General features: G+C 47.0%; 1 protein-coding gene across 2 annotated transcripts in view; it reads left to right on the top strand.

Moving 5' to 3' along the window:
* Nucleotides 1–4,145: 4,145 nt before the first annotated feature.
* The window catches only part of RAB11FIP3 (RAB11 family interacting protein 3), an 84,425-nt gene continuing 64,463 nt past the window's right edge, over nucleotides 4,146–24,107 (top strand). Inside the window, exon 1 of one of the 2 annotated variants that reach the window (XM_060647943.3) lies at nucleotides 4,146–5,270. In XM_060647943.3, coding sequence (XP_060503926.1) covers nucleotides 4,569–5,270 — 702 coding nt within the window. In that variant the 5' untranslated portion in view covers nucleotides 4,146–4,568. The remainder of the gene's footprint in view (nucleotides 5,271–24,107) is intronic. The other variant, XM_060647944.3, reaches the window with a different exon arrangement.

Raw genomic sequence — 24,107 nt, 5'->3', positions numbered from 1 at the left:
TTGCAGGGACATAGCAATATAGCTAAAATTTTACCCTGTGCCCCTTTCCTCTTCCAGCCCCTCAACATAACTCCCACTCTTGTTTTGTTATTTTTACTACAAATGAACGTATTTGCAGCAATTTGTGGTCATTGACCACATTTTTAACCTTTGCAGAAATGGTATTACACGGTCTCTGTTCTGTAACTTGCTTTTATCAGCAGTGCATTTTAGAAGTCAGCACAAGCTGACGTGTGCACGTGTGGTTCATCCATCAGACCTGCTACGAAGCATTCCCTCACCATCGACGACACCTCAGCCATTCAGCAGTCTCTTCGTGCGAGCATGAACACCAGTGCTGTCAAACACCCCTTTCCTGCCTCCTCATGGGCTTGTGCAAACTTCTCCCCAGAGGTACTGGAGGTGAAAGTGCGGAATCGAAGGGTACATAGACCCTCAGCTGTGTCGGTAATGCGAATCCCCATGCTCTGCCGGGTTCAGACTTGATTCTTCCTGATTGGTGTCCAAGGTTACCTTTACTAATTCCCTTGATTTCCAATGGGGTGAGCATCTTTTTTATGTGTCTATGGCCACTTGAGTTTCCTCTTCTGAAACTGCTTATTGTTATTCTTTGCTCATGTTTCTGCTGGGTTGCTGTTCTTTTGGTTTTTGAGGAATTCTTTGTGTATTCTGGAAATGAATCCTTTGTCAATTACATCTGTTCTAAATATCTCTTTCAAGTTGCTATGGACTAAACTGTGCCCCACAGATTCATTATTTGAAGCCCTAACCCCCAGGCAGGGAGAAGATATTTGCAATATTAAAGACTGATTTTATCTGTAGATAATGTCAGAGAATCTAATAAAAAAACAAGTAAGTGCTACGACTGGGCAATTCACAGATTTGGGATCCCAGTTGGTCAATAAACACAACAAAAAATACTCAACCACACTAACAGTTAAGTTCAAGTAAGACAAGATGCCATTTTAAATTCATGGGACTAGCACAGACAGCAGACATCGTATGTAATGTCTACTATAATTTTGGTTTTTAAAAACTTGCATTTAAAAAAAAGTAGAGGGGTTAAGCATCAGACTCTTGATTTCAGCTCAGGTCATGATCTTGCAGTTCCTGAGTTTGAGCCCCAAATCAGGCTGAGTGCTGTCTCGGAACCTGCTTGGGATTCCTTCTCTGCCCCTCCTGCTCTCTCTCTCTCACTCTCTCAACATAAATAAATAAAATTTAAAAAGAAATAAAATAAAATCTTCTAAAAAAACACATTAAAAAAAAAAAAGTAGATATGGGGCACCTGGGTGCTCAGTCTGTTAAGTGTCTGACTCGAGCTCAGCCCGCGTCTCCATTTCAGGGTCATTAGTTCAAACCCCATGTCGGGCTCCATGTTCCATGTGTAGCCTACTAAAAAAAAAAAAAAAAAAAAAAAAAAAGTAGGTTTGTGGGGCACCTGGGGAACTCAGTCCAAGGAGCATGCGACTCTTGATCTCGGGGTCATGAGTTTGAGCCCCACGTTGGTTGTAGAGATTACTTAAAAATAAAATCCTTTTCTTTTTGTTAGTAAAAGTAAATTTGTGATCAAATTGAGCCTTGTCGATCACCCTCCCCTTCCTTCCGTCTATGGCCAAATCTTACCAGGTGATGGAGGAAACTTACCCCAGGAGAGACAATCTTACCTTCCAAGTGAGGTTTCTTGACCACTTTCCCTCAGCTCCCCTGGGTGGGTCCAATGAGGCTGTGCCAGGACTCTGTTGAGTCACCTTTCTGGTCTTCATCTTCCTATCTCTTCCCACAAGCCAAATGCCACCAGGGAAGAGGAATCAAGGAAACCTATGTGCTTGGAGATTTCCAAAGATAAGTGTTTATTCAAGTACCTTTCAAAAGTAGGGGTGCCTGGGTGGCTCAGTTGGTTGAGCGCCCAACTGTTGATTTCAGCTCAGGTTGTGATCTCATGGTTTGTGAGATGCAGCCCTATGTCTGGCTCTGTGCTGACCTGCTTGGGATTCTCTCTCTCCCTCTCTCTCTGCCCCTCCCCCATGCACTCTCTCCCTCTCTCTCTCTCTTAAAATAAATAAACTTTAAATTTTTAAACATTTATTTATTTTTGAGAGACAGAGAGAGACAGAACCTGAGTGGGGAGGGGCAGAGAGAGAGGGAGACACAGAATCTGAAGCAGGCTCCAGGCTCTGAGCTGTCAGCACAGAGCCCAATGCGGGGCTGGAAACCATGAACCGTGAGATCATGATCTGAGCTGAAGTCGGATGCTTAACCAACTGAGCTATCCAAGTGCCCCTAAATAAATAAACTTTAATTGAAACAAAACAAACAAACAAACAAGAGTCACAGAGAGAAGTTTCACAGACATTCACCCAGACCCCAAATCCAACAGTTGTGAACTGAACCCCACCCTCCCTCCCTCCCTCCTCCTCTTCTGTGTAACTATTACCAGGTTAAGTTAAAATGTGCATAGGGTGGGTGTGGAAGAGCGCCTCCAAGTGGAATCAGGGGCTGCTTTTACCCAGCTAGTTCATTTCATCTGGAATGTTACATCAAAAATGCCCACAGACCACAGAAGGGATGCTTGATGCTGTTGGAATGACTGACCAGGAAGTTGTCACTTTAAAAAAATTTTATTATTATTATTATTATTATTATTATTATTATTATTTTAATTTAAGTAATCTCTACACCCAACATGGGGCTGGAAACTCACGACTCCAAGATCAAGAGTCACACGCTCCTCCAACTGAGCCAGCCAAGCACCCCAGGAACTTGTCACTTTTAATGTTCCATGAACAGAGTCTCTTGAACTATTGCAAGCAGGAAGGTGTATGCTTTCCATGCTGAGGTTCTATTTGGGCATGCCAGCCAACCAGGGAATGCAGATTTTTCCAGTACTGGTACAGTGGCAGGAGGACCTCCTGTTGTTTTTACTTCACCCACATTAACACAGCTATTGAGAAAGGTTGACACATCACTCTAACTACCTCTGAAAATTATGTCTGGTCAAATGCATCAGCTTGATTTCAGATTCTTGCCAAAACTGTAGATGTTTTGAAAGCATACAGCTCATATAAGGAATTGATGAGTTTGGGGAGGAGGATCCCCTGCCTCTCTTTTCCCAATGCCAACCTGACAAAACCTGAAACTGCATGCCCTGGGATTCTGTCATAGGTGATGACTCAGTTAATTACCACACTGTTTCTCACCGTACATTTGGAAACAGCGGTTCAATTTCCTTTGGTTCTTGCCCAAACTGCTTATGAAACATATCTGGTGCGTGTGCCCACCGCATATAAAAATACCAGTTCATACTTTCTCTTGATACATTTCATTGCAGGCTAAATTTAGTACCTCGCCTGGGGCCTGGCAGCTCACCTGCTTCTAACTAGCATGTCTCCACTTTCATGCCTGCTGCAGGGTGTCCGAGTTCCTGTCTGGTGCCCTGTTCCCCACTGATGATGGTGACATCTAGAGAAACAGATGTCAGCTGTCAAAGACAGCCACAGTGTTTGGGAGGCCTGGCTTAGACTGGCGGTTTACACTGGGTCTCCTATGAAAATAAAAGACTTAGTCATAGGTTTAAAAAAAGGTCTCAGTGTTCCACCTCGCGTTCCTTCCGTTACAGATGAGACGGACCGCATTCTCGGGGCAGCCCCACACTCGGGGCGGCCGTTGCCTCTGCCCACCTCTGCCCCATCGCAGGTAAATCCCCGGGCCTCTCTGCGCGGCTGGCGTGTGCAGGGGGCGCCGCACCCGCCCTCCGGCTCTGCCTAGAGCCACGTGCACTTCTCGCTGATCCTGGAGGATCGGGCTCCTCTCTTATCAATTAGTGAGAAGGCTCTACGCAGGCAGGAGGACCCTGTCCCCTTGGGACAGGTGCATATATCCGTATTTTGCTCGTCCGGTTTATCCATCCGTGCAGTGCGTGGGGGCGACTGCTCTGGCGCGCCCCAGCGGCGACGTGACACCCAGCCGACGACACCCGGTGGCGCACCGTACGTGGAATCCCCTCTACCCAGCAAGGCGCCCTTTCCCCACCCCCCACCCCCCGCCCCGGCCCGGCTCCAGCCTTTAAGGCAGGCCGGCGAGGGGCGGGGCTGGCAGGAGCCGCGACGTGCTGACGTCACGCCCGACGGAAGGCGGGGCCAGGGCGGCGGCGGCGGCGGCGGCGGCGTCTGCTCTGGTACCGTGGGTACCTCAGCCTCCTCGGCAGCCTCCTCCGCGTCCTCCTCAGAGGCCTCAGCGGCGCCTGCCCCTTCGGCCTCCCGCCGCCGCCGCCGCCGCCGCCGCCGCCGCCTTCTCGGCGCCCTCCAGCGCCCGCCGCGCCGCCGACATGGGCCCGCGCCCGCCGCGCTGCCGGGCCGAGGGCAGCTGAGGCGCCGCGCGAAGATGGGCGAGGGCGGAGCAGGGCCCGAGCGCCAGCCCGAGCAGCCCGGGTGCCCCGCGCGCGCCCGCCCGCGCCGCCGCGGGGATGCCCGCGCCCGCCGCCGCGCCCTGAGCGCCTTTGTCTGCCGCCCGCGCCGCCCGCCGCACCACTGGCCTCGCGGGCCTGCGCCGCGGCCGGGGTCGCGCCCATGAAGATGGAGCCGGGCCGGCCGGCCTCCCCCGCGGGCGGCGCGTGCCCCGACCCGGAGCCCGGCGGGCCCGACGGGCCGGGGGCCTCCCGGCGCGCGCCCGCCGCCCCCGCCCCGCGCCGGGCGGTCGGCTCCCCGGAGCCCGCGGCCTGCGCGGATGCCGGGGCGGGCCTGAGCGCCGGGCGGGCCCCGGGGCTGGAGCGGCGGCAGCAGCCCGCCGGCCCGGAGGCGCGCCCCGAGAGCGGCCGGGCGCTGGCCACGGGCCCAGGAGCCTCTTACCTCCTGCCGGGCCCGGCCGCCCGCCCGGACCCCGAGCCCGAACCCGACCGGCAGCTGCCAGAGCTCGGCCCGCTTCTGTCCTGGACTGCAGAGCCCGAGGATTATGGCCCCCCGGTTTTCCCGGACAGCGCCTGCCTCCGTGTGCCCGGCTTCAGCCACAGCCAGCACAGGAGGCCCGAGGTCGACTTCTTCCCTTGCTTCCCCTCGGCCTCGGTGGGCGAGCTGACGCTGGAGGTGGGTCCCGAGGACGCGGACCGGCCCTCGGACTTCAGCCAGACGTGCGCCCTAACGAGCGAGCCCGCGGCGTGTCCGGAGGACGGCCCCCGCCTGCGAGCCGTGTTCGATGCCCTGGACGGCGATGGAGACGGCTTCGTCCGCATCGAGGACTTCGTGCAGTTCGCCACGGTCTACGGGGCAGAGCAGGTAACTAGGCGAGCGCGCCCGGGCCCAGCCGTGGTCGGGGAGCGAGCGGCTCATACCGGCCGGCCCGCGCTCTCCTTTCGGGACTTCTTTGCTCGGCTCTGCCTGAATTTCCCTGGACTTCCTTTCCTGCCTTCCAGGAGCTTCGGTTCGAGGGAGTCACCTTCTCTCCCTGCGCGCCTTCCCCCCGCCCCCCCCCCCCCCCCGCCCGCCCCGCACCACACCAGCTGGTTTTTCCCAGACGGAGAGGCGCTTCTGGCGTGGGGACATGCCCCCGGCCCTTCCCGCCGCCGAGGGCCACGCTGATGGACACCTGTTTTGAGCACAGTTACTTCACCGTGCGTGGTTGGCAGTGTTCCTCCTGGGCCGTGGTTTACTGTTCGGGACACCGTGGTCGCTCAGAGTTTTCGTGTCTAACCCTCTGTGTCCGAAGGAAGGAAATACACCTCAGGGGAAGGGAATGGGCTCTAGAGCCGGGTGGGGCGTGCAGACTGGAGAACTCCGCCCCTCTAGGAGCTGAGCGGTGTAGACGGGTGACCAGGAGGCACAGGGCCGTGTGTCAGTGGGCCCACCCGGCCTCCAGGGCTGCGGCTGCTCCGGAGGAAGGTGGGCCTCAAGGTTTGTCCTCCCCCTGTCTCGCACTTCGGGACGTTTAGGTCAGGGTTGTGTGTTCTGACATCCCATAGGTTACTGGCGTCCGCTTTTAAATACTTTACTTAGTCGTGGGAAGTCCCTACAAGGTTGATTTGCCAGTTTTTACATTTTATTGACTTCTCACACGTGCACGCGTTTGGTAAGTGGGTGTTAGGGTTAGGGCTAGAGGTTTCTAAGAAAAGAGGTAAAGTTGACACCGTGCTGTTTAGGGTGTCAGTTATAACATTTACGAACCTTTATAGGGGACCCATGTGTCCCCCTGAGTATGCACAGCGTGCCTTGAGCTCTAAAGACCTGGGTCCTGAATCAGCCCGGGAAGAGGTGCGCGTCCCTGTGGGCATCCTGAGCGTTGGCGTCAGTGTCCTGCCTGCATTTAGCTCTGTGTTGGAAGACATTGCTGAGGATGGGCCTCCCATCTCTTAGTGTCTCTGTGTCACTGGCCCAGAGACATCATAGGACTGGCAGTTTCCTGTATTGGCAGCGTGGACTGTGATTGCTGGTTCAGTTTCTTTTCTTTTCTTTTTTCTTTTCTCTTTTCTTTTCTTTTCTTTTCTTTTTTTCATGTGTATTTATTTTGAGAGCAGGGAGGCAGAGAATCCCAAGCAGGCTCCGCGCGGTGCGAAGAGCCAGATGTGGGGCTTGATCCCACGAACCATGAGATTGTGACCTGAACCGAAATCAAGAGTCTGATGCTTAACCGGCTGAGCCACCCAGGGGCCCCTTGTTCAGTTTCTTTTGATGCTTTTCCTTCATGCCACTGGGCTGGAGGACACCTCGGCATCCTTGGTTGTCGTGTGTGTGTGTGTGTGTGTGTGTGTGTGTGTGTGTGTGTGTGTGAGACTAGTGCCATGTGTCTCCTCCCCAAACATACCCTTCCTCTTTACACCAAGCAGCGATTTTAGAGAAATACAACATTTGATCTTGTTACCATAACCTGACTCTGGCTCGTGTGAAGCTCGTGTATGTTTTCACTGGAATACCGCCTTTTTCTGAAGTGGTGGTAAGCAGGTGGTTTTCATGTCACTTCACGGGTAAGGAACCGGAAACCCAGGAAGGATGAATCACTTTCCCAAGACCTGACAGATTGTCAGTGCTCCAGCAGGGACTCTCACTAGGTCTTTTGAGTCGTAATCTTTTTTTTTTTTTTTTTTTTTTTTTTATTTATTTTTGGGACAGAGAGAGACAGAGCATGAACGGGGGAGGGGCAGAGAGAGAGGGAGACACAGAATCGGAAACAGGCTCCAGGCTCCGAGCCATCAGCCCAGAGCCTGACGCGGGGCTCGAACTCACAGACCGCGAGATCGTGACCTGGCTGAAGTCGGACGCTTAACCGACTGCGCCACCCAGGCGCCCCTTGAGTCGTAATCTTTAGGTGGCTCTCACCTTACTAGATTTGGTGGCTCAAAGTGTTTCCACAAAGTTTCGTGTTACTAACTGCCATAAAATCCGTTTCATTTGAGAAACCTCTTTTGTAATTGTCCTTGTCTATCACAGTGGGAAAAACTTGGGTGCTATTTGGGGTTGAGCTTTCTTGTGATCACAGAGTAGAAATGAGTCAAAATTCTTTGCTCTTATAGCTCCTGGTGGAATTTTAAATTTGGCGTCAAAGCCAGATGACTTGGGGTTTGGTGGAATGGGCGAGGATCCGGAGATCGCTCGTGGCATTGCCCCTTTCGTCTGCTGGCCCAGACTGTGCTGGGTGTGATCTCAGCTTGACTTGGACAGACTTCCTGGGATGGTGGAGGAGAGCTCTTGTTTTGGAGCAGATAATTTACGGAGTAACGAAAGGTTGATTTTAGTGTCTGTGTAAGCTTTAAGCTTTGCCAGCCTTTATTATGACTCAGGATTGCTTTTTCCAAGTCTGATGTCAGAATGCATTATAGAAGAGCAAAGAAAAGAAGTATTTTCTGATAGTGAAGTCGTTTGAGGAAAAGTGAAGCTTTCTGCCTCATGATGAGTATTTTTAAACTTTTAAATGAAAAGTCTTAAACATGTTCAAAGATAGAGGGAATGGTTTAGTGAAACCCCCCGCCCCAGTTGCTCTAGTCTTGGCTAACCTGTCAGCTCCTCTTTCACACTGTGTGGGAAGTGCACACCTGACGTTAGATTCCATCTGTTGTATTTCAGCGTGTCTCTAAAAGATAAGGATTCTTTTTTTAAACATTTGTGATTAAAAAAAAACAAACCCTAGGAACAGATAAGGTGGATAAGAGCAATAGCGATAAGTTTTTGTACTTTCCACCTTGAGATTTCAAAATATTGAGTGCATGAGACTCTTACCCTGGTCACATTACTGTCTTTGATGATAGCAGCTCATTATCTTGATTATTGTCAAATTTTCAAAGGTAGCACGTTGAATAATCTGTTTATGAAGGAAGCATTTTAAATTATTTAAGCTGATTATCTGAATTTTTAACGGAAGCAGCTCCTATTTATAATACAGAAGGCTTTTGTGTCCCTCTTTCTTTGGTAATGTCATGGGGTGTTTGGCTCCCCTTACATCATCTGGGTGGTAGATCAGGTGTGGTGTAACATAACACAGTGTTAGTTATCGGCAGAGGGAAGGAGGAAAAGGACTGTAGTGGAGCTTTCTGGTTGTATCTTACTGAGGCGGGAATTCATAGGCACTAGTCGTGAAGTTGGAATAGGTGATTTAAAAAACATTTTTTTTTAACATTTATTTATTTATTTTTGAGAGACAAAGAGACCGAACATGAGCGGGGGAGGGGCAGAGAGAGAGGGAAACAGAATCTGACACAGGCTCCAGACTCTGAGCCGTCCGCACAGAGCTGACACGTGCTCAAACTCAGGAACCGTGAGATCATGACCTGAGCCGAAGTAGGATGCTCAACTGACTGAGCCACCCAGGCATCCGTGGAATAGGTTATTTTTAAGGCCTCAACCATTTCTGAAGATTCTTCATTGACATGACCCCTTCATACTAAGAGGGCTGATGCTTTTGTAGCCACTAGCAACTCATCCTAAAACAGAATTGGCAAAATAAATTCCAAGAGTAGTGTAAGAAAGGATTGGTTTCTTTTGGCTTTACTTTTGAAAGGAATTAATTACCACTGTAAAGATTATCTTCATGTTTATTACTACACTCACTTCAGCATTTACATTTAATAGTTACTGATCCTTTCCAGAGTACCTACACATTGAAACACTGAATGCCCTTCACTGACCTTGTAGGCACTGTCCTCTTCAGTGCTTGCATGAGTAGGCTGTTGAAGGAAGCGTTGATGCTCAGGTCTCCCTGCTTCTTGTTCCTGCCATGCTGCTGGAGGGCAGTTGGAAGTCCCTAGAGACACGGCTGCACCTTTCAGGTGCCTCAGTGTCCTTCCTGGTTTCTTTCCTAGCCTTGAATTTGAGTGTGGGTGTATCTGTGTACATGAGAGAGAATGAATGCCGGTGTGTGAGCAGGTGCATGTGGGAGCTGGTGTGGGGTGTGCGTGCATACTTCTGGGTCTGTGTGTTGGATGAATTACTAAAAGGCAGATGAGGTCCCTTTCTGTGCTTGGATCACAGGCAATTTTGCTAGTGTTTTAAAAGCATCTTTTTCATATTATAAAAGTAACATGCTTATTAAAAATTGTGAAAACAAAGAGTAATGTAAAATATAAAACAAAAAAAAAGTGGCCAATAATCCTATTTTCCTGAGAAAAAATATCACTAACATTTTAGTGTATCTCCCTACAGACTTTTTTGTACACACAAGCACACACATACGCAGAGCTTTGTACACAATTGAGATCACAGTGGGTAAAAGCTAAATTATTTTTATAGATGTTCATTGTTTAAAAACATGAGACTAAGTCATATCAGTAAGCAAAATAAGAAAAATAAAAACCACCTATAATTTCACCACCCAGAGTAACTACTTAAAATTTTTAAATGTAAATTAAAATATATGTAATGAATGCTTCATTGTACAAAAACGGTGTAATTCCCATGTCTGTTGTTCTGAACCCACTTTTTGACCTTTTTTGAAGTTAAAGATCTCTGATACCAGTTTACTTGTTTCCAGGAAGATTCAGAATTGTTAGGTGTTATTCCCACACAGAAACTGACATATAGGAAGAATTTAATTCCATGTAGACCGCACAGACAATGTTGTAAAGCACACCAGGCTCATGAATTGCTTCCCTTCCAAATACTTATTTGTTTCAATTCCGGAAACAGGGTCCAAACATTAGTTAAAATTGAAATATCAGACACAAGAGTTAGGCATCCACTGAAGACTATTATGTGGTCCTTAGCAGTGGTTATTACAAAGTTACCAAAGTAATTTAGATTAGTGCTTCTGATGGAATGAATTGTATACCATTATTATAACTGTGAAAATTGTCCATGTGGAAAAGTTTTGAAGGAAATACTAAAAATTAGTTGTAGTGTGTATGTGTGTGTACTGGGGAGGTATATTTGTAGAAGGGGGTGAGTGGTAGGGATGGGCTTGGTTTCATTTGAGGTACGGGCCACATTTTCTGTTATGTTTACTGATTTTACTTTGGAAAGTAGTGTCTGTATATGTATCACAAATTTCAAACCATATAAAAAAGAGTCTAGTAAAAATTTTATTACAATCTTTAGAAATAGAAAATTACACCCTAAAGATAAAATACTTGCATGTCTTATTTTGACTCAGTTAAGGCTTTAGATCAAAATACAAAACACACCTAAAGAAACTCAGATTTTTCTGAGGAACTTTTTATAGAATATTGAATTAGCATGTTCAGACGCTTATCGAAGATAGACTTAATTTCTGTTGATATTTGGAAAAATGCATATTAAAAATGCCTGTAATTCTTAAAGGTTGGCTACTAGGTGCGATGGTGCTTTCATCAATGTCTAATAACATAAGTAATTCTGAGAGCTTCCTGGTGAAAAGAATTGCACTGTAATTTTTGAAAGTTCTTGAGAGTGGTAGAAATGATTCAGTATCATGGTTAGGGAGGAAAAGAAATTTTTTCTGTGGGTACAGTTTTATTTTTCTGTCCAAATAATTAATGCTTGTTTTAGGCAAGTTGGTATTACTCTGGTTATGATCTAGCTAATTTTTTATTTAAAAAAATTTTTTTTTAACGTTTTATTTATTTTTGAGACAGGGAGAGACAGAGCATGAACAGGGGAGGGTCAGAGAGAGGGAGACACAGAATCTGAAACAGGCTCCAGGCTCTGAGCTGTCAGCACAGAGCCCGACGCGGGGCTCGAACTCACGGACCGCGAGATCATGACCTGAGCTGAAGTCAGACGCTTAACCGACTGAGCCACCCAGGCGCCCCTCTAGCTAATTTTTTAAAGACCCATGCCTTCAGAAGGATTTAAGAATATACAGCTCCTGGAATTCTAGTTTGTTAAATGATCTATTTTACTTTTTCTTCTGTTGGATAATTAAAAAAAAAAGTTTACAGAAGTTTTACAGCCTTCTGTGCTGAAAGCTAAATCATCCTGCTGTAGTCAAAAGTGAGCTTGTCTGTTAAGATCCCTGTTTTGAGCTAGAGTTCCATGGGATTGGGAATTTATGCTGTTGTATCAGAGGCTTTAATGATTCATTGTTCTTTTTCATTTCACATAATCTGTTCTCACTTCTCTTTAACCAGCTCAGATTATGATTGATGTGTGGTACCGGCTGCCTAAGTTTGTTTATAGGTAGGTGGTTTATATGTTCAGACAGGAGGAATTGTTCAGCACTTTAAGGACCATTATTGCCCTAAATCATTGGGTCAGTAACAAAACAATGTGCTTAGCATTTTACCGTCTTGAGCAACCTAGGGGTGTTTTGTAAACAGTTTGATTAAGCTGCCTGCCAGTGACTCATTAACTGAATATATGTGTGTGTGTGTGTGTGTGTGTGTGTGTGTATGTGTGTGTGTGTGTATATATATATGTATGTGTATATATATATATTCTTCAATAGATTTTATTTTTAAGTAAAAATACCCACCTAACGTGGGACACAAACTTAACAACCCTGAGATCAAAAGTTGCATGCTCTACTGACTGATCCAGTCTGGCACTCTTGAGTAGTCATATTTTTAAAAGTTAAATGTAATTTAAATTTTACTAATAGATTATCCATAATGAAAGGAATTAAAAGTCCACATGGACTAGAGACATTAGTGTTTCCTTTGAAAGCCTGCTAAAGTACATTTTAAAAAGTTCAGCCAGTGAGAGAAATTTTTTAAAACGTTTATTGATTTTTGAGAGAGAGGGAGACTGTGTACTGGGGAGGGGCAGAGAGAGAGAGAGGGGCAGAGGATCCAGAGTGGGTTCTGCACTGACAGCAGAGAGCCCGATGCAGGGCTTGAACTCAACGAACCGTGAGATCATGACCTGAGAGAATGTTTTTTAACTTGAAATACAGAGGAGGGATGCTAGAAGGCTGTGAGTTTCGAGTGAGGTCTGAGCAGAGCGTAGCCAGTTTCTGGTTCTCCTCAGAGCACTGATCATATTTATGGGCTAAGTGTGGGGTCCAGTCCCTGGTCTCCCTGATCATATCTGTGGAGGAACCTCAGGTTTTCATCTAGAAGATGAGAGAGCATAGCCAGCCTAACACACCTCTTTGGCCCCACTATGTTCTCCAGTAGGGGTCTCAGTAAGTTTTTTTAAAAACACAAGATAAAAGACTGATGTAAAAACTCTTGAAAGCCAAAGAGGGAAAAAAAACACAACCTGGTAGAAAAATGGAGAAGAGATGTGAAGACATCCCACAGAAAAAGATACACAAATGGTCTGGAAACATATGAAAACATACTGAGCTTCACTCATGATGAGACAGATAAATGCAAATTAAAATCACTTAGATAGCATTTCTCACTCATCCTGTTGGCAAAAATGTCAAAGCTTGAACACATTCTGTTGGTGAGGCTGTTGGGAAATAGGCATGCTCTCATATTGCTGGGAGGGTGCAAAGTGGCACGGCCCTTATCAAGGGGAATTTGCAGGATCTGCAGACGTACTGACCCTTTTGCCTTAACAGTCCCACTTCTAGTAATTTACCCCGAGGATGTACCTCCACAGATAAAAATATCAGGTGCACACAGTATTCATCGCAGCATTACCTGTGAGTAAAATATGGAAACAACTGAAATGTCCGTCCAGGAAGAGTGAACTGAGGTTTGTTCAGGAAACAGAGCTGTGCAGCTGCAGAGATGAGGGGGGGACATTACTACAAACTGGTAGGGAGTGATGTCCAACATGCAGTAAGTGGAAAGAAAGTACAAAGTAGAATGCATAATTTGTGGTGAGAAAGAATGGTTATTATGTGATTCCCCTGCTAGGTGGCTCCTAGAGGAGTCAGACCACATAGCTGGAAAGGAGAATGGGGCTGGAGGGGAGTTAGTGTTTAATGGGGAGAGTTTGAGTTGGGGAAGTTGGAAAAGTCCCAGAGATGGATAACGGTGATGGTTGTATAACAACGTAAATGTACTTAATGGCATAGAACCGTATACTTAAAAATAGTTAATTTACCACCACAAGGATGCCTCCGTTAGGCATCCAACTCTTGATTTCAGCTCAGCTCATGAACTCCCAGCTCATGGGGTCAAGCCCCACACTGTGCTCTACGCTGGCAACGCAGAGCCTGCGTGGGATTCTGTCTCCTTCTCTCTCTGCCCTTCCTCTACTTGCTCTCTGTATCTTTCTCAAAATAAATAAAAATAAACTTAAAAAAAAAAAAGGTTAATTTACCACAATTAAAAAGAAAAGGAAAAATAAGATGAGGGATCTGAGATGCAAAACCCTAAGTGAATGACTTTAGCTCAGAGGAAGGGGAATCGACAAACAGAATAAGAAACCAAACCTCAGGGTGTCTGGCTGGCCCAGTCGGAAGAGCGTGTGACTCTTGATCTCGGGATCATGAGTTTGAGCCCACGTTGGGTGTAGACATTACAAAAAATAAACTTTAAGAAAGCAAGCAAGAGGGGCGGGCGCCTGGGTGGCTCAGTTGGTAAAGTAGGTTTTTGTATTCACAGGCCCCAGGACAGGCCTAGGCCAGCAAGATCTGACTATAAGGAGGTCAGGGTGGTGGTGGTGGGGGGGGGGGGAGGTTGGAAAGAAAGAATGCAAAATTAGAAGAGGAAATAAAATGTATATATTTGTTTCTTTTTGCAAAAAGAAATCTAGGAAGGATAGATGAGAAAGCAATTTAAAAAACTTAAGTGGGTGGGGACAGGTTGTAAGGTATATATGGGTGGGAGTGAAACTTGTTTGAGTCTGCCTTTTTATATATTTTTGAGTTTTGAGCCATCCATATATTCTACATATTAAGAAAACAAATTAAGACAATGATATAAACCAAACTGAATACACATAGGAGCAAAGGAAACCGAAAGTGAGTCGAATTACTAATATAACCACGTAAGAAAGATTAATTCACAGGTCATGAACACAGTACTCTGTATTCCTTTAGTGGGTTGTATTTAAAAGAAAAAAAAGAACTACAAAGAAACTTAATACAAAGTAGGTTTGTTGTTGATAGATCAGCATAGAAGTTCTGAAATCTCTTTGGCTGTATGTCAGAGCAAACAAGTGTACTGCTTCTGGGAACCAGGGTTCTCTGGGAGGAAGGAGGTAAAAACATTTTATGGAGGGGCACCTGTGGCTCAGTCGGTTGAGCCTCTGACTCTTGATTCTCTCTCCCTCTGCCCTGTCCCCCCACTCATGTTCTCTCTCTCCCTCTCTCTAAAATAAAATAAAAAATAAAATAAAAAAAATATGTTGTAGGAAAGGTGAGGGAGAGCCTGTTGTCTTGAGATTTAAATTGAGGGTATCGGTATGAATACGTGATTTAAAAAACAATTCCTAGCTCTGTCTTCTGAAAGAGTTTAGGAGCAGTGACACTCCAGTAGCAGTGAGGACACTTAGCCCCCCAGATACCGGTTACAAACACTATTTCCTACTAAAGCACTCAGGGGCCCTCGGAGAAGTGACTTACTTCAGGTTTGGGGCAGGCAAAATTCAATGCGAGCCTGGATTATCTTGTACCAGAAAGCAAGGAAGTGTTCAAAAATTGATAGGGACGTGTCAAAAATGGAGCAGCTTGAATGGGTTCCCAGTGGGCAAATCTGGGACATTGGGAGTGTCAGAAAAGAGTAATGATGATAACAGATACATCGAATTTAAAAAGTCTGTGGCATACAGTGAGTAACAACCAGTCCTAGTCACACTCCAAAGGAGGTGCGTAGTTCCTTACAAATGGCCTTTGAAGGAGAAAGTGACAGATTTAGAGAATCAGTGTTTTGTTGTTGTTGTTGTTGTTGTTTGTTTTTTTGTAGGTGGAATCAGTGTTTTGTGATGACCAAGGTAATTATTGATTCAAGTGAGGATCATCAGTGGTTGCCAAAAACAGTCTGAAGTGTCATTCCACAGATGATTGATTCCAAAGGTAAAGAGAAAAGTCCTTACATTTGGAGAAATATGTCAGACTCTACCTTGACCAGGTGATCAAACTCTGACTTCCCAGTAATGGAGATAACATTGCCACTTGAGGGGATAACCAGTGGTGGGGGCGGGGATGTGTGTGTCCACATTCTTGCCAAAAATGCTTAACCTGAGTCAAGTAATGAGGAGTAACCAGATAGCCCAGAATGTAGGGCATTCTACAGTTGCCTGGACACTTGAAAATATCAGTGTCATAAGAAGGGTGGGGGCCCATCTAGATTGAGGAGGTGAGAGAATTGTAACAACTCGTGACTGGTTCTTGATTAGAAACTGGTTTAAAAGGAAACAAAACAAGTGTGAAGGCCATTATTGGGACGACTCGGAAAATTTGAATATAGATGAACTTGGGATCAGTGGTCATAATGGTATTACGTAGGAGGACGGTCCTTGTTCTTAGGAAATACACGCTGAAAGGGTCTAGGGAGGCATCGTGATGTCTGTACCTTAACACAATTTTTTAAAGATTTAATGATTTTGTTTTTAAGTAATCCCTATACCCAACGTGGGGCTTGAACTCAAGACCCGGAGATCAAGAGTTGCATGCTCTACTGACTGAGCCAGCCAGGTGCCCCTCTGCGGCTTATTTTTAATAGTTCCACAATTAAAGTGCAGGTGTGTAGAAAGAGATACAAAGCAAATGTGGAAGGACATTAATAATTGAATATAGAGGAGGGATATACAGATGTTCTTTGTGTTCTTCTTTGAACTTTACAGTGGGTTCACTTCAAAATAAAAAGGAAAAGTACCATATGGGAATTTCATTGAGGATAACCTGTACTTCATCTTGTACTGTACGTTAGATTGTGTGTCCTTTACCAATACCCGATATAACCCTGAAACCCTTTGTTCTCAAACATGTTTTAAAAGGAATGTTAGGGGCACCTGGGTGGCTCAGTCGGTTAAGCGTCCGACTTCGGCTCAGGTCATGATCTCGCGGTCCGTGAGTTCGAGCCCCGCATCAGGCTCTGGGCTGACGGCTCAGAGCCTGGAGCCTGCTTCCGATTCTGTGTCTCCCTCTCTCTCTGCCCCTCCCCCGTTCATGCTCTGTCTCTCTCTGTCTCAAAAATAAATAAAACGTTAAAAAAAATTAAAAAAAAATAAAAATAAAAAAATAAAAGGAATGTTACACATGCACACAGGTTTTACTTGTTATTAACTTCACAGCCAAGGTAGCATTTATTGATTGACAGTTACACAAGGTATGAAAGGACCATTTCCTTTGACACAGGGGTTGAAATGGGAAATTAACAATAGCTGTACGTTGAAACCTTATTTATGAAGGGATGGTGCTTCCCCAAGAGATGTAAATATCTTGTCCAGTGTACAGATTCCCTCAGAACGAAATTTATAAAGAGCTCTCTTTTTCCCTCCCTCCCATTATTCAAATGGATAAATCCATGTTTGAATAAATACGTGAAAGGAGCTTTGAAATACTTAGGGTGTCTAAAAATTAATTTCCTGTTGCAGGGTAACTTTATGTATTTTCTGCTTTGCATTTTGTCTCGGTGTGAAAATGTTCAGTTAGATGCTGTTGTAGAGAATGAGGTGTCTCTGATGGGGTGTTGCACGTAGAAGTCCTGAGGTCATTTTGTTGTGGATTTAGGTATCAACAAAGTACAGTAAAACTGGATTTGTGGTTTGGGTTGTGCTTATGCCACAAATGTGTTAACCATATGGTTAACTATGTACTGTGACCTTTTAGTGATGGTCAGTCCTTGCTGGGCTTGTTAAAGCCCTGGACTGCTGGTTCATAAACTCTTTGTCTTAGACACTGCACATTGTGATCTCCCTCTCTCTCTCAAAATGAATAAACATTAAAAAAAATTAAATATTAATCCATTACATGTTAACATTAATGACAATTTGTTTTTGAGAGGGCACACAGGGGAGGGGCAGAGGGAAGGAGGGAGAGAGAAAATCTTTTTTTTTTTTTAATTTGTTTTAATGTTTATTTATTTTTGACAGAGAGAGAGAGAGAGAGAGAGAGAGACAGAGAGACAGAGCATGAGTCAGGGAGGGGCAGAGAGAGAGGGAGGCACAGAATCTGAAACAGGCTGCAGGCTTTGAGCTGTCAGCACAGAGCCCGACGCAGGGCTGGAACTCAACATCAGTGAGATCATGACCTGAGCTGAAGTCAGATGCTCAAACGACTGAGCCACCCAAGTGCCCCGAGAGAGGAAATCTCAAGCAGGCTTCATGCTTAGTGCAGAGCTTGACATGGGGCTTGATCTCACTACTGTGAGGTCATGACCTGAGCTGAAATTAAGACTCAGACACTTAACCAAGTGAGCCACCTAAGCACCCCAACATCAATGACATTTTTTTTAATTAAAAAATTATTTTTTTTTATTAAAGAAGATTTTTTTTTAATGTTTATTCATTTTTGAAAGAGAGAGAGCACAAGCAGGGGTGGGATGGAGAGAGAGGGGTGGGGGGGGACACAGAATCCGAAGCAGGCTCCAGGCTCCGAGCTGTCAGCAGAGAGCCCGACGTGGGGCTCGAACTCACGAACCGTGAGATCATGACCTGAGCCGAAGTTGGATGCTCAACTGACAGAGCCACCTAGGCACCCCTAAAAAAAAATTTTTTTTAAACATTTATTCATTTTTGAGAGAGAGAGTGTGAGCAGGAGAGGAGCAGAGAGAGGAAGACACAGAATCTGAAGCAGGCTCCAAGCTCCGAGCTGTCAGCACAGAGCCTGATGCCAGGCTGGAACTTGCAAACCATGAGATCATGACCTGAGCTGAAGCCAGATGCTTAATCAACTGAGTCACCAGGTGTCCCGTCAATGACATGTTTTTTTTTTTTTTTTTTTTGATTAAGAGAAAATTTGGGGGGCGCCTGGGTGGCTCAGTCGGTTGGGCGACCGACTTCGGCTCAGGTCATGATCTCGCAGTCCGTGAGTTCGAGCCCTGCATTGGGCTCTGTGCTGACAGCTCAGAGCCTGGAGCCTGTTTCAGATTCTGTGTCTCCCTCTCTCTCTGACCCTTCCCCGTTCATGCTCTCTCTCTGTCTCAAAAATAAATAAATGTAAAAAAAAAAAAATTAAAAAAAATAAATTTTTTTTTAAATGTTTATTTATTTTTGAGAGAGAGGAAGAGACAGCGTGTGAGCGAGGGAGGGGCAGAGAGAGAGGGAGACACAGAATCCAAAGCAGGCTCCCGGCTCCGAGCCATCAGCACAGAGCCTGATGTGGGGCTTGAACTCACAAGCCATGAGATCATGACCTGAGCTGAAGTCGGACGCTTAACCGACTGAGCCACCCAGGCGCCCCCCCCTCCATCAATGACATTTTTAATGAAAAATGCTTCCTAAAATAGTGAGAGGAGTGGCATTGTTTTACATTTTTGCAAGTCCCTTAAATGTCTGGCTTAATTGAAGAGAACTAGATTCTTCTGTCTGCTTCTGTGAGCAGTCTATGTGTCATGTGGCCTGCAGAAAACCCTGCTGTGCACTCGTGAGAGTGAGAGAGAAGAAAGCAGAGAAGGTCTTGGAGTGTCATGAACCTCATTTGGTCTTGCAGAGCACCCAGGACAGTCATGGTCCCTAGGACCCCTGAACACTCTTTGAGAACAGGTGTCTTAACTGCTGAAGTGACAGACTTGTTGCCTGATCTCACATGCTTGCACACATCAGGATCACCAGAGATCCTGTGAAAGCTTCTGCATCCAGCCCAGGGTGTCTGGTTTGCCTTGTCTAAGTGGGATCTGGTAAGAAATGTTTTCTTTTGTTTTTTGTTTTTTTTCCTAAAGATGGGCACATAAATTTTATTCAACTTAAAAAAAAAAAAATGTTTATTTACTAGAGAGAGAGAACCGGTGGGAGAAGGACAGAGAGAGAGAGAGAGAGAGAGAGAGAGACAGACAGAATTGGAAACAGGCTCCAGGTGTGGGGCTTGAACTCACGAGTGTGAGGTCATGACCTGAGCTGAAGTTGGTTGCTCAACAGACTGAGCCACCCAGGCACCCCGAGATGTGTTTCCAACCAGTTCCTGGTGATGCTGCTGCTCCTTGTCCTGGGTTCACAGCCAGAGAGCTGCTGATCTTGAGACTTTTGAAATGTTTGCATCTATTTATTTTATATTTTCATTTTTCCAGTTTGTGTTCTCTTTTTAAAAATTTTTTTTTTTTTTTACTGTTTATTCATTTCTGAGGGAGAGACAGAGCATGAGTGGTGGTGGGGGGGGGCCAGAGAGAGGGAGACACAGAATCCGAAGCAGGCTCCCGGCTCTGAGCTGTCAGCACAGAGCCTGACGCGGGGCTCGAACTCACAGACCATGAGATCATGGCCTGAGCCGAAGTCGGTTGCTCGACCGACTGAGCCACCCGGGCGCCCCTGTGTTCTCTTGAAGCCAGCGCTCAGGCCTTGTGCAAGTACTGCCGCAGCAGGTGCAGCTGCTCTGTCCGCTGCTGCTGCTGCTTGGTCTTCGGGTTTTCCTCGTGTCTTCTTGCGCCGCAGATCAGGGGTTCGTACTTCTCACCCGTGTGGAATTTCCTGAGGTTCTCCTTCTGAGTCTGGTTGATGACGGTGAGAATGCAGGTGATGGATTTGCGAACGACCCGGATCGTGGAGAGCTTGGAGGCCGCGCCGCCTGTCAGTTTGGCCACGCGAGGCTGGGACAGCTCCACCTTTAAGTCTTCGGCTGCCTGCCTAAGCACCTCCTCCTCCCCCTTCTTGCCTCACCTTAATCTTGGCCACGTCTGCACCCTCCACCTTCGCTGCCAATGGAAGAGGTGAAGGAGAGAGTTTGCATCTCTTTAAAGACCCAGTTCCATTTGAACATCACTCTTCCTCACTCTGTATTTACTCCGACATTAATTTCACAAATGTTTACTTGGGGCCCACTCTGCTGACCCCTCAGGGGGCCTCAGGGCTGCCCTCTGCCCTCACTGCTTTCTGTTTGGTAGAAAAGCAGAGGTGAAGCCAGGACTCGGAGAGGGAAGTCCACGTGCACCTTGGCCCACCTTTGCTGCTCTGTAACTTCTGCTTGCTGTGCTCGTTTCTGGTACTTGTTTTAATGTTATATTTCAGTTTAATGTTAATTTTTATCATGTGTAGTTTGAAAAGTCAAATGGGGTACTGCACGCTGCACAACAGGAGGTAGCTGTGGTCTCCTTGCCTTTCCCGATCCTGGACTCCTGGCTTTTTCCTTCTCGGGTTCTGTCCCCCAGGTTTAGATAGTTGCTGTTGTGTTTCTCTTGGGGAAGGTACACCCGCATATTTCCCTTCCGTCTCCTCTGTTCTTCAATGTAGTGAATCCTAATGCGGATTGAATAGACCTTTTGTGTTTGTTTTAATTGCAGATAATTTCCACAACTGCCCCATGTGGTGTGCCAGGAATACATTTCCTGCCTAATGCAAACTTCAGCTTCACCTGGAATCACTTTACATTGTTTTTTAATGGTTTTTTATTTTGAGAGAGACAGAGAGTGAGCATGACCAGGGGAGGGGCAGAGAGAGAGAGAGAGAGAGAGAGAGAGAGAGAGAGAAAATCCCAAGCAGGTTCCACACTGTCTGCCCACAGCCTGATGTGGAGCTCGATCCCACGAACCTCGAGATCATGACCTGAGCTGAAACCAAGAGTCAGACATTTAACCGACTGAGCCACCCAGGCACCCCATTAGTTTACATTTTCACGTGTTCTGTTTTCCATTACCCATCAATAGTTCTTGCTAGCCTGTCTGCTGGGGATCTCACCAGTCAGCATGAACTCTTGGACTTCCATTGTTGTGTCCTGGCCCCTCTTCTCATGCTGGGGCTTGTCTCCTCACCTCCAGCCTGGTGTCTACTTTTGGAGCACCTCTGCTCGTCTGTCCTGAGTCCGTATCCTGCCTGAGGTTCCATGTCAGACATTCACCCGGGCTTTTCTTGTCAGGTACGACACGTGATGCCCTTTCTACTTCCTACACTTTGCTTGTTCATCTGGCATCCTCTCTGTGGCCATTATGTTACTGTGTTCTTTGCTCTAAGTGAGTGCCCACTTATCCATCCCCGTGCATCTTCCAGAAGGTCAGCGTCTCTCCTCTGGAGCAGTGTTTTTCCAGTGGACTTCCAGGAGGGAGTGGAGAGAAACCTGGGTTTTCATTCCGTTGAACTCTATTTAAGGCCATTTCTCTCCTCGACATCCTGCATGTGCGCCTGTCAAAACTGGCTCAGTGCTTGTCTCCCTGTCCTCACCATTGTCCATGTTGTGGGTGGAGCAGGACTTACTAGTGTCCCACAGCTAGGGGACAGTGCCGGGACACAGACTGCTGCCCCTGTCCCTTCTCCCCTGATTATTGTCTGTGGGAAATCTGTGCCAACAAATGGCTTGGTTTGGGTTTCCTTATCTTGCATTTTGTGTGTGTGTGTGTGTGTGTGTGTGTGTGTAAGTTTTCACATTTTGACAAAGTCCACATGCATGAAGTGAGGTTTTTGTAACTCTAGAATATTCCATCACATGGATGTACTAGGTATTTATTGTTTGTTTTCTCCACCAGGAGTAATGCCTGTATGCCTCCAGCTGTACAGATTAGTTGTCACAGCTTCTAGCAAGACCTAATTTTTGTGCTGGGAAGATTGAGGTTATTGTCTTGGGCTTTGGAATTGGAGGTATTTGGAAGAAGTGTAGTAAGGCTTTCTTAGCATTTTAGAGCTTTTCTGTGGCATAGTAGAGGAAGGAGGCAGAGCGTCCTTGGCTGTGTTGTGGGAAATCCCTCGTCTGATTCAGCAAAAGTTTCCTGTTACTGGTCTAAAATGTAGTCCCTGAGGGTCCCCTGGGGGACTCAAGTCGGTTAGGCGGTTAGGGATCTGACTCTTGATTTCGGCTCAGGTCATGATTGTGAGGTCCATGGGTTTGGGCCCCGTGTCGGGCTCTGAGCTGCTGACAGTGTGGAGCCTGCTTGGGTTTCCCCCTGCCCCGCCCTGTCCCTTCCCTACTCATTCCCTCCTTCCCTCTCTGTCTCTGTCTCTGTCTGTCTCTCAAATAAATACATAAACACATAAATAAATAAAACGAATGAATGAGTGAAGTCCCTGAAACTGTGAGTTGAGAAGCTGCCTGCTGCCTGCGTCTCCTCCCCCTATTCGGTTTGCAGGGGCCAGCGTGGCCCCAAGTGGTCACACTTGATGTGCTAGGGAGTGGAGTGTGTGGGGGCTGTTCTTTGAGGAGTGAGGTGCTGTGGCCGATGCCACGCTGGCAGTGGCACTCCTGTGTCTATGTGAGGTCTTTGCCGACCCTCAGCGAGATGTCGCGTATGTTCAGGGAAGCACAGTGGTGTCGTTGGGGCCTTAGAGTCAGATCTGGGCTTTGTTTCACTCAGCAGATGTGCATGGTGGTGTTTATTGAGTATCTTCCTCATGCCAGCCAGTGTCATAGGTGCTGGGGACAGATGATACGCCAGAGCAGCATGCTTCCTGTCCTTTCGGTAACTGCCAGCACGCCAGGTGCTGTGAAAGAAAAGCAGAGATTATTTAAGGTTGTGTAACAGGGAGCCCGTCCTAGTTAGGAGTTTCCCTCAGGGGAGTCCCTTTCTTTTTTTTCCTTTTTCTTTTTTTTGAGGTAACTCTTAAGCTGACGTTCTGAAGCTGAGTAGAATTAGTGAAGCAAAGGGTGGCAGAGGAAGGAGGGTCCCAGGTGTAGGTGCAGTGGGGAGAGGCCTGTGTGGGAGGAAAGAGGGCACAGAGCTGGAGGGGTGGAGAGGCAGGGACCTCGGCACCTGCTGGGGAATTCGGGCCTGTAGTCTCTGAGAGAGGGGTAGGTGATAGGATCTATTGTTTAGAGAGAGGGCCCAGTTAGGAGAGGACAGGAGTGGATGGGGGAGAGCAGTCGGGACCCCAGCACAGTCCCCTCACACAGGACGAGCTGTAGGTACGTGACTCCTGACAACATCGTTCACATCCGACCCTGCCTGTTCCACTCAGCATGCTGGCCACTCTCTTCATGGTCGTGGCTGCAGCTGCCAGTGTCCCGAGGTAGAAAGAGGACCTCGTCTCTCTGTCTCTGTTTAAGAAACCTCCCTGCGGTTTCCTGGGTCCACCGGCCCCCCACCCCTTCATTAGCCATGCCAGTTCACAGGTGCTTTCCAGCCAGGTCCCTGCACTGCATGGGGGTCGGGGGATTGGAGGCATTGCAGTTGGCTTGAACAGTGCCTCCCCAAGTGCTGTCCCTGGGCCTGTAGCAGGAGCAACATTGCCAAGAGAGCTGCCAGGGATGCAGCATTCACCTTGAGTGTGAGGAGTGTGGGCATCAGTGGTTAGACCAGTCAGCTTTGCTCTCTTGACCTGGCTACAGTACAGTCAGCCTTCCCTGCTGGGACCCCCCCTTGCCTCCAACACTGCCACTTCCCCTTTCCCCATTTTACTGTTCTCCCTAGCTTAGTGTTGTCTACAGATTCCATATTTTACTTATTCTCCTATCTGTCATCTCTGTCTCCATTCCCACCCACGTGCCACGAAGGTGCCTGGCAGGCCTGGCATGGAGCAGTGCTCCTGGCTGTTTATTACTGAGTCAGATGAATTAAAGAAGGATTGAAGTCTGTCGGCAAGGGAGAAGTGGAGAGTGGTGTTGGAAACCAGCCGGCAGTGACCACTGGTGCCATCCGGAGACCCCACTGGACACCTTGGGAAAACACCATCGACAGGGTCCAGCAGGAGGTGTAGGGCATGCAGGGAATGACAGGGGGAAGGAAGGCTGAGGGGCAGGGGGCCGTAATTATTTTAAGATAGGCAAGGGGGCCCTCCCATGTTGCTCAGCTGCTGTAGGCC

The sequence above is a fragment of the Panthera onca genome, chromosome E3, assembly GCF_046562875.1.
Source record: "Panthera onca isolate mPanOnc1 chromosome E3, mPanOnc1 haplotype 2, whole genome shotgun sequence".
NCBI classification, from domain to species: domain Eukaryota; kingdom Metazoa; phylum Chordata; class Mammalia; order Carnivora; family Felidae; genus Panthera; species Panthera onca.
This window is presented reverse-complemented; position numbering and strand designations above follow the sequence as displayed.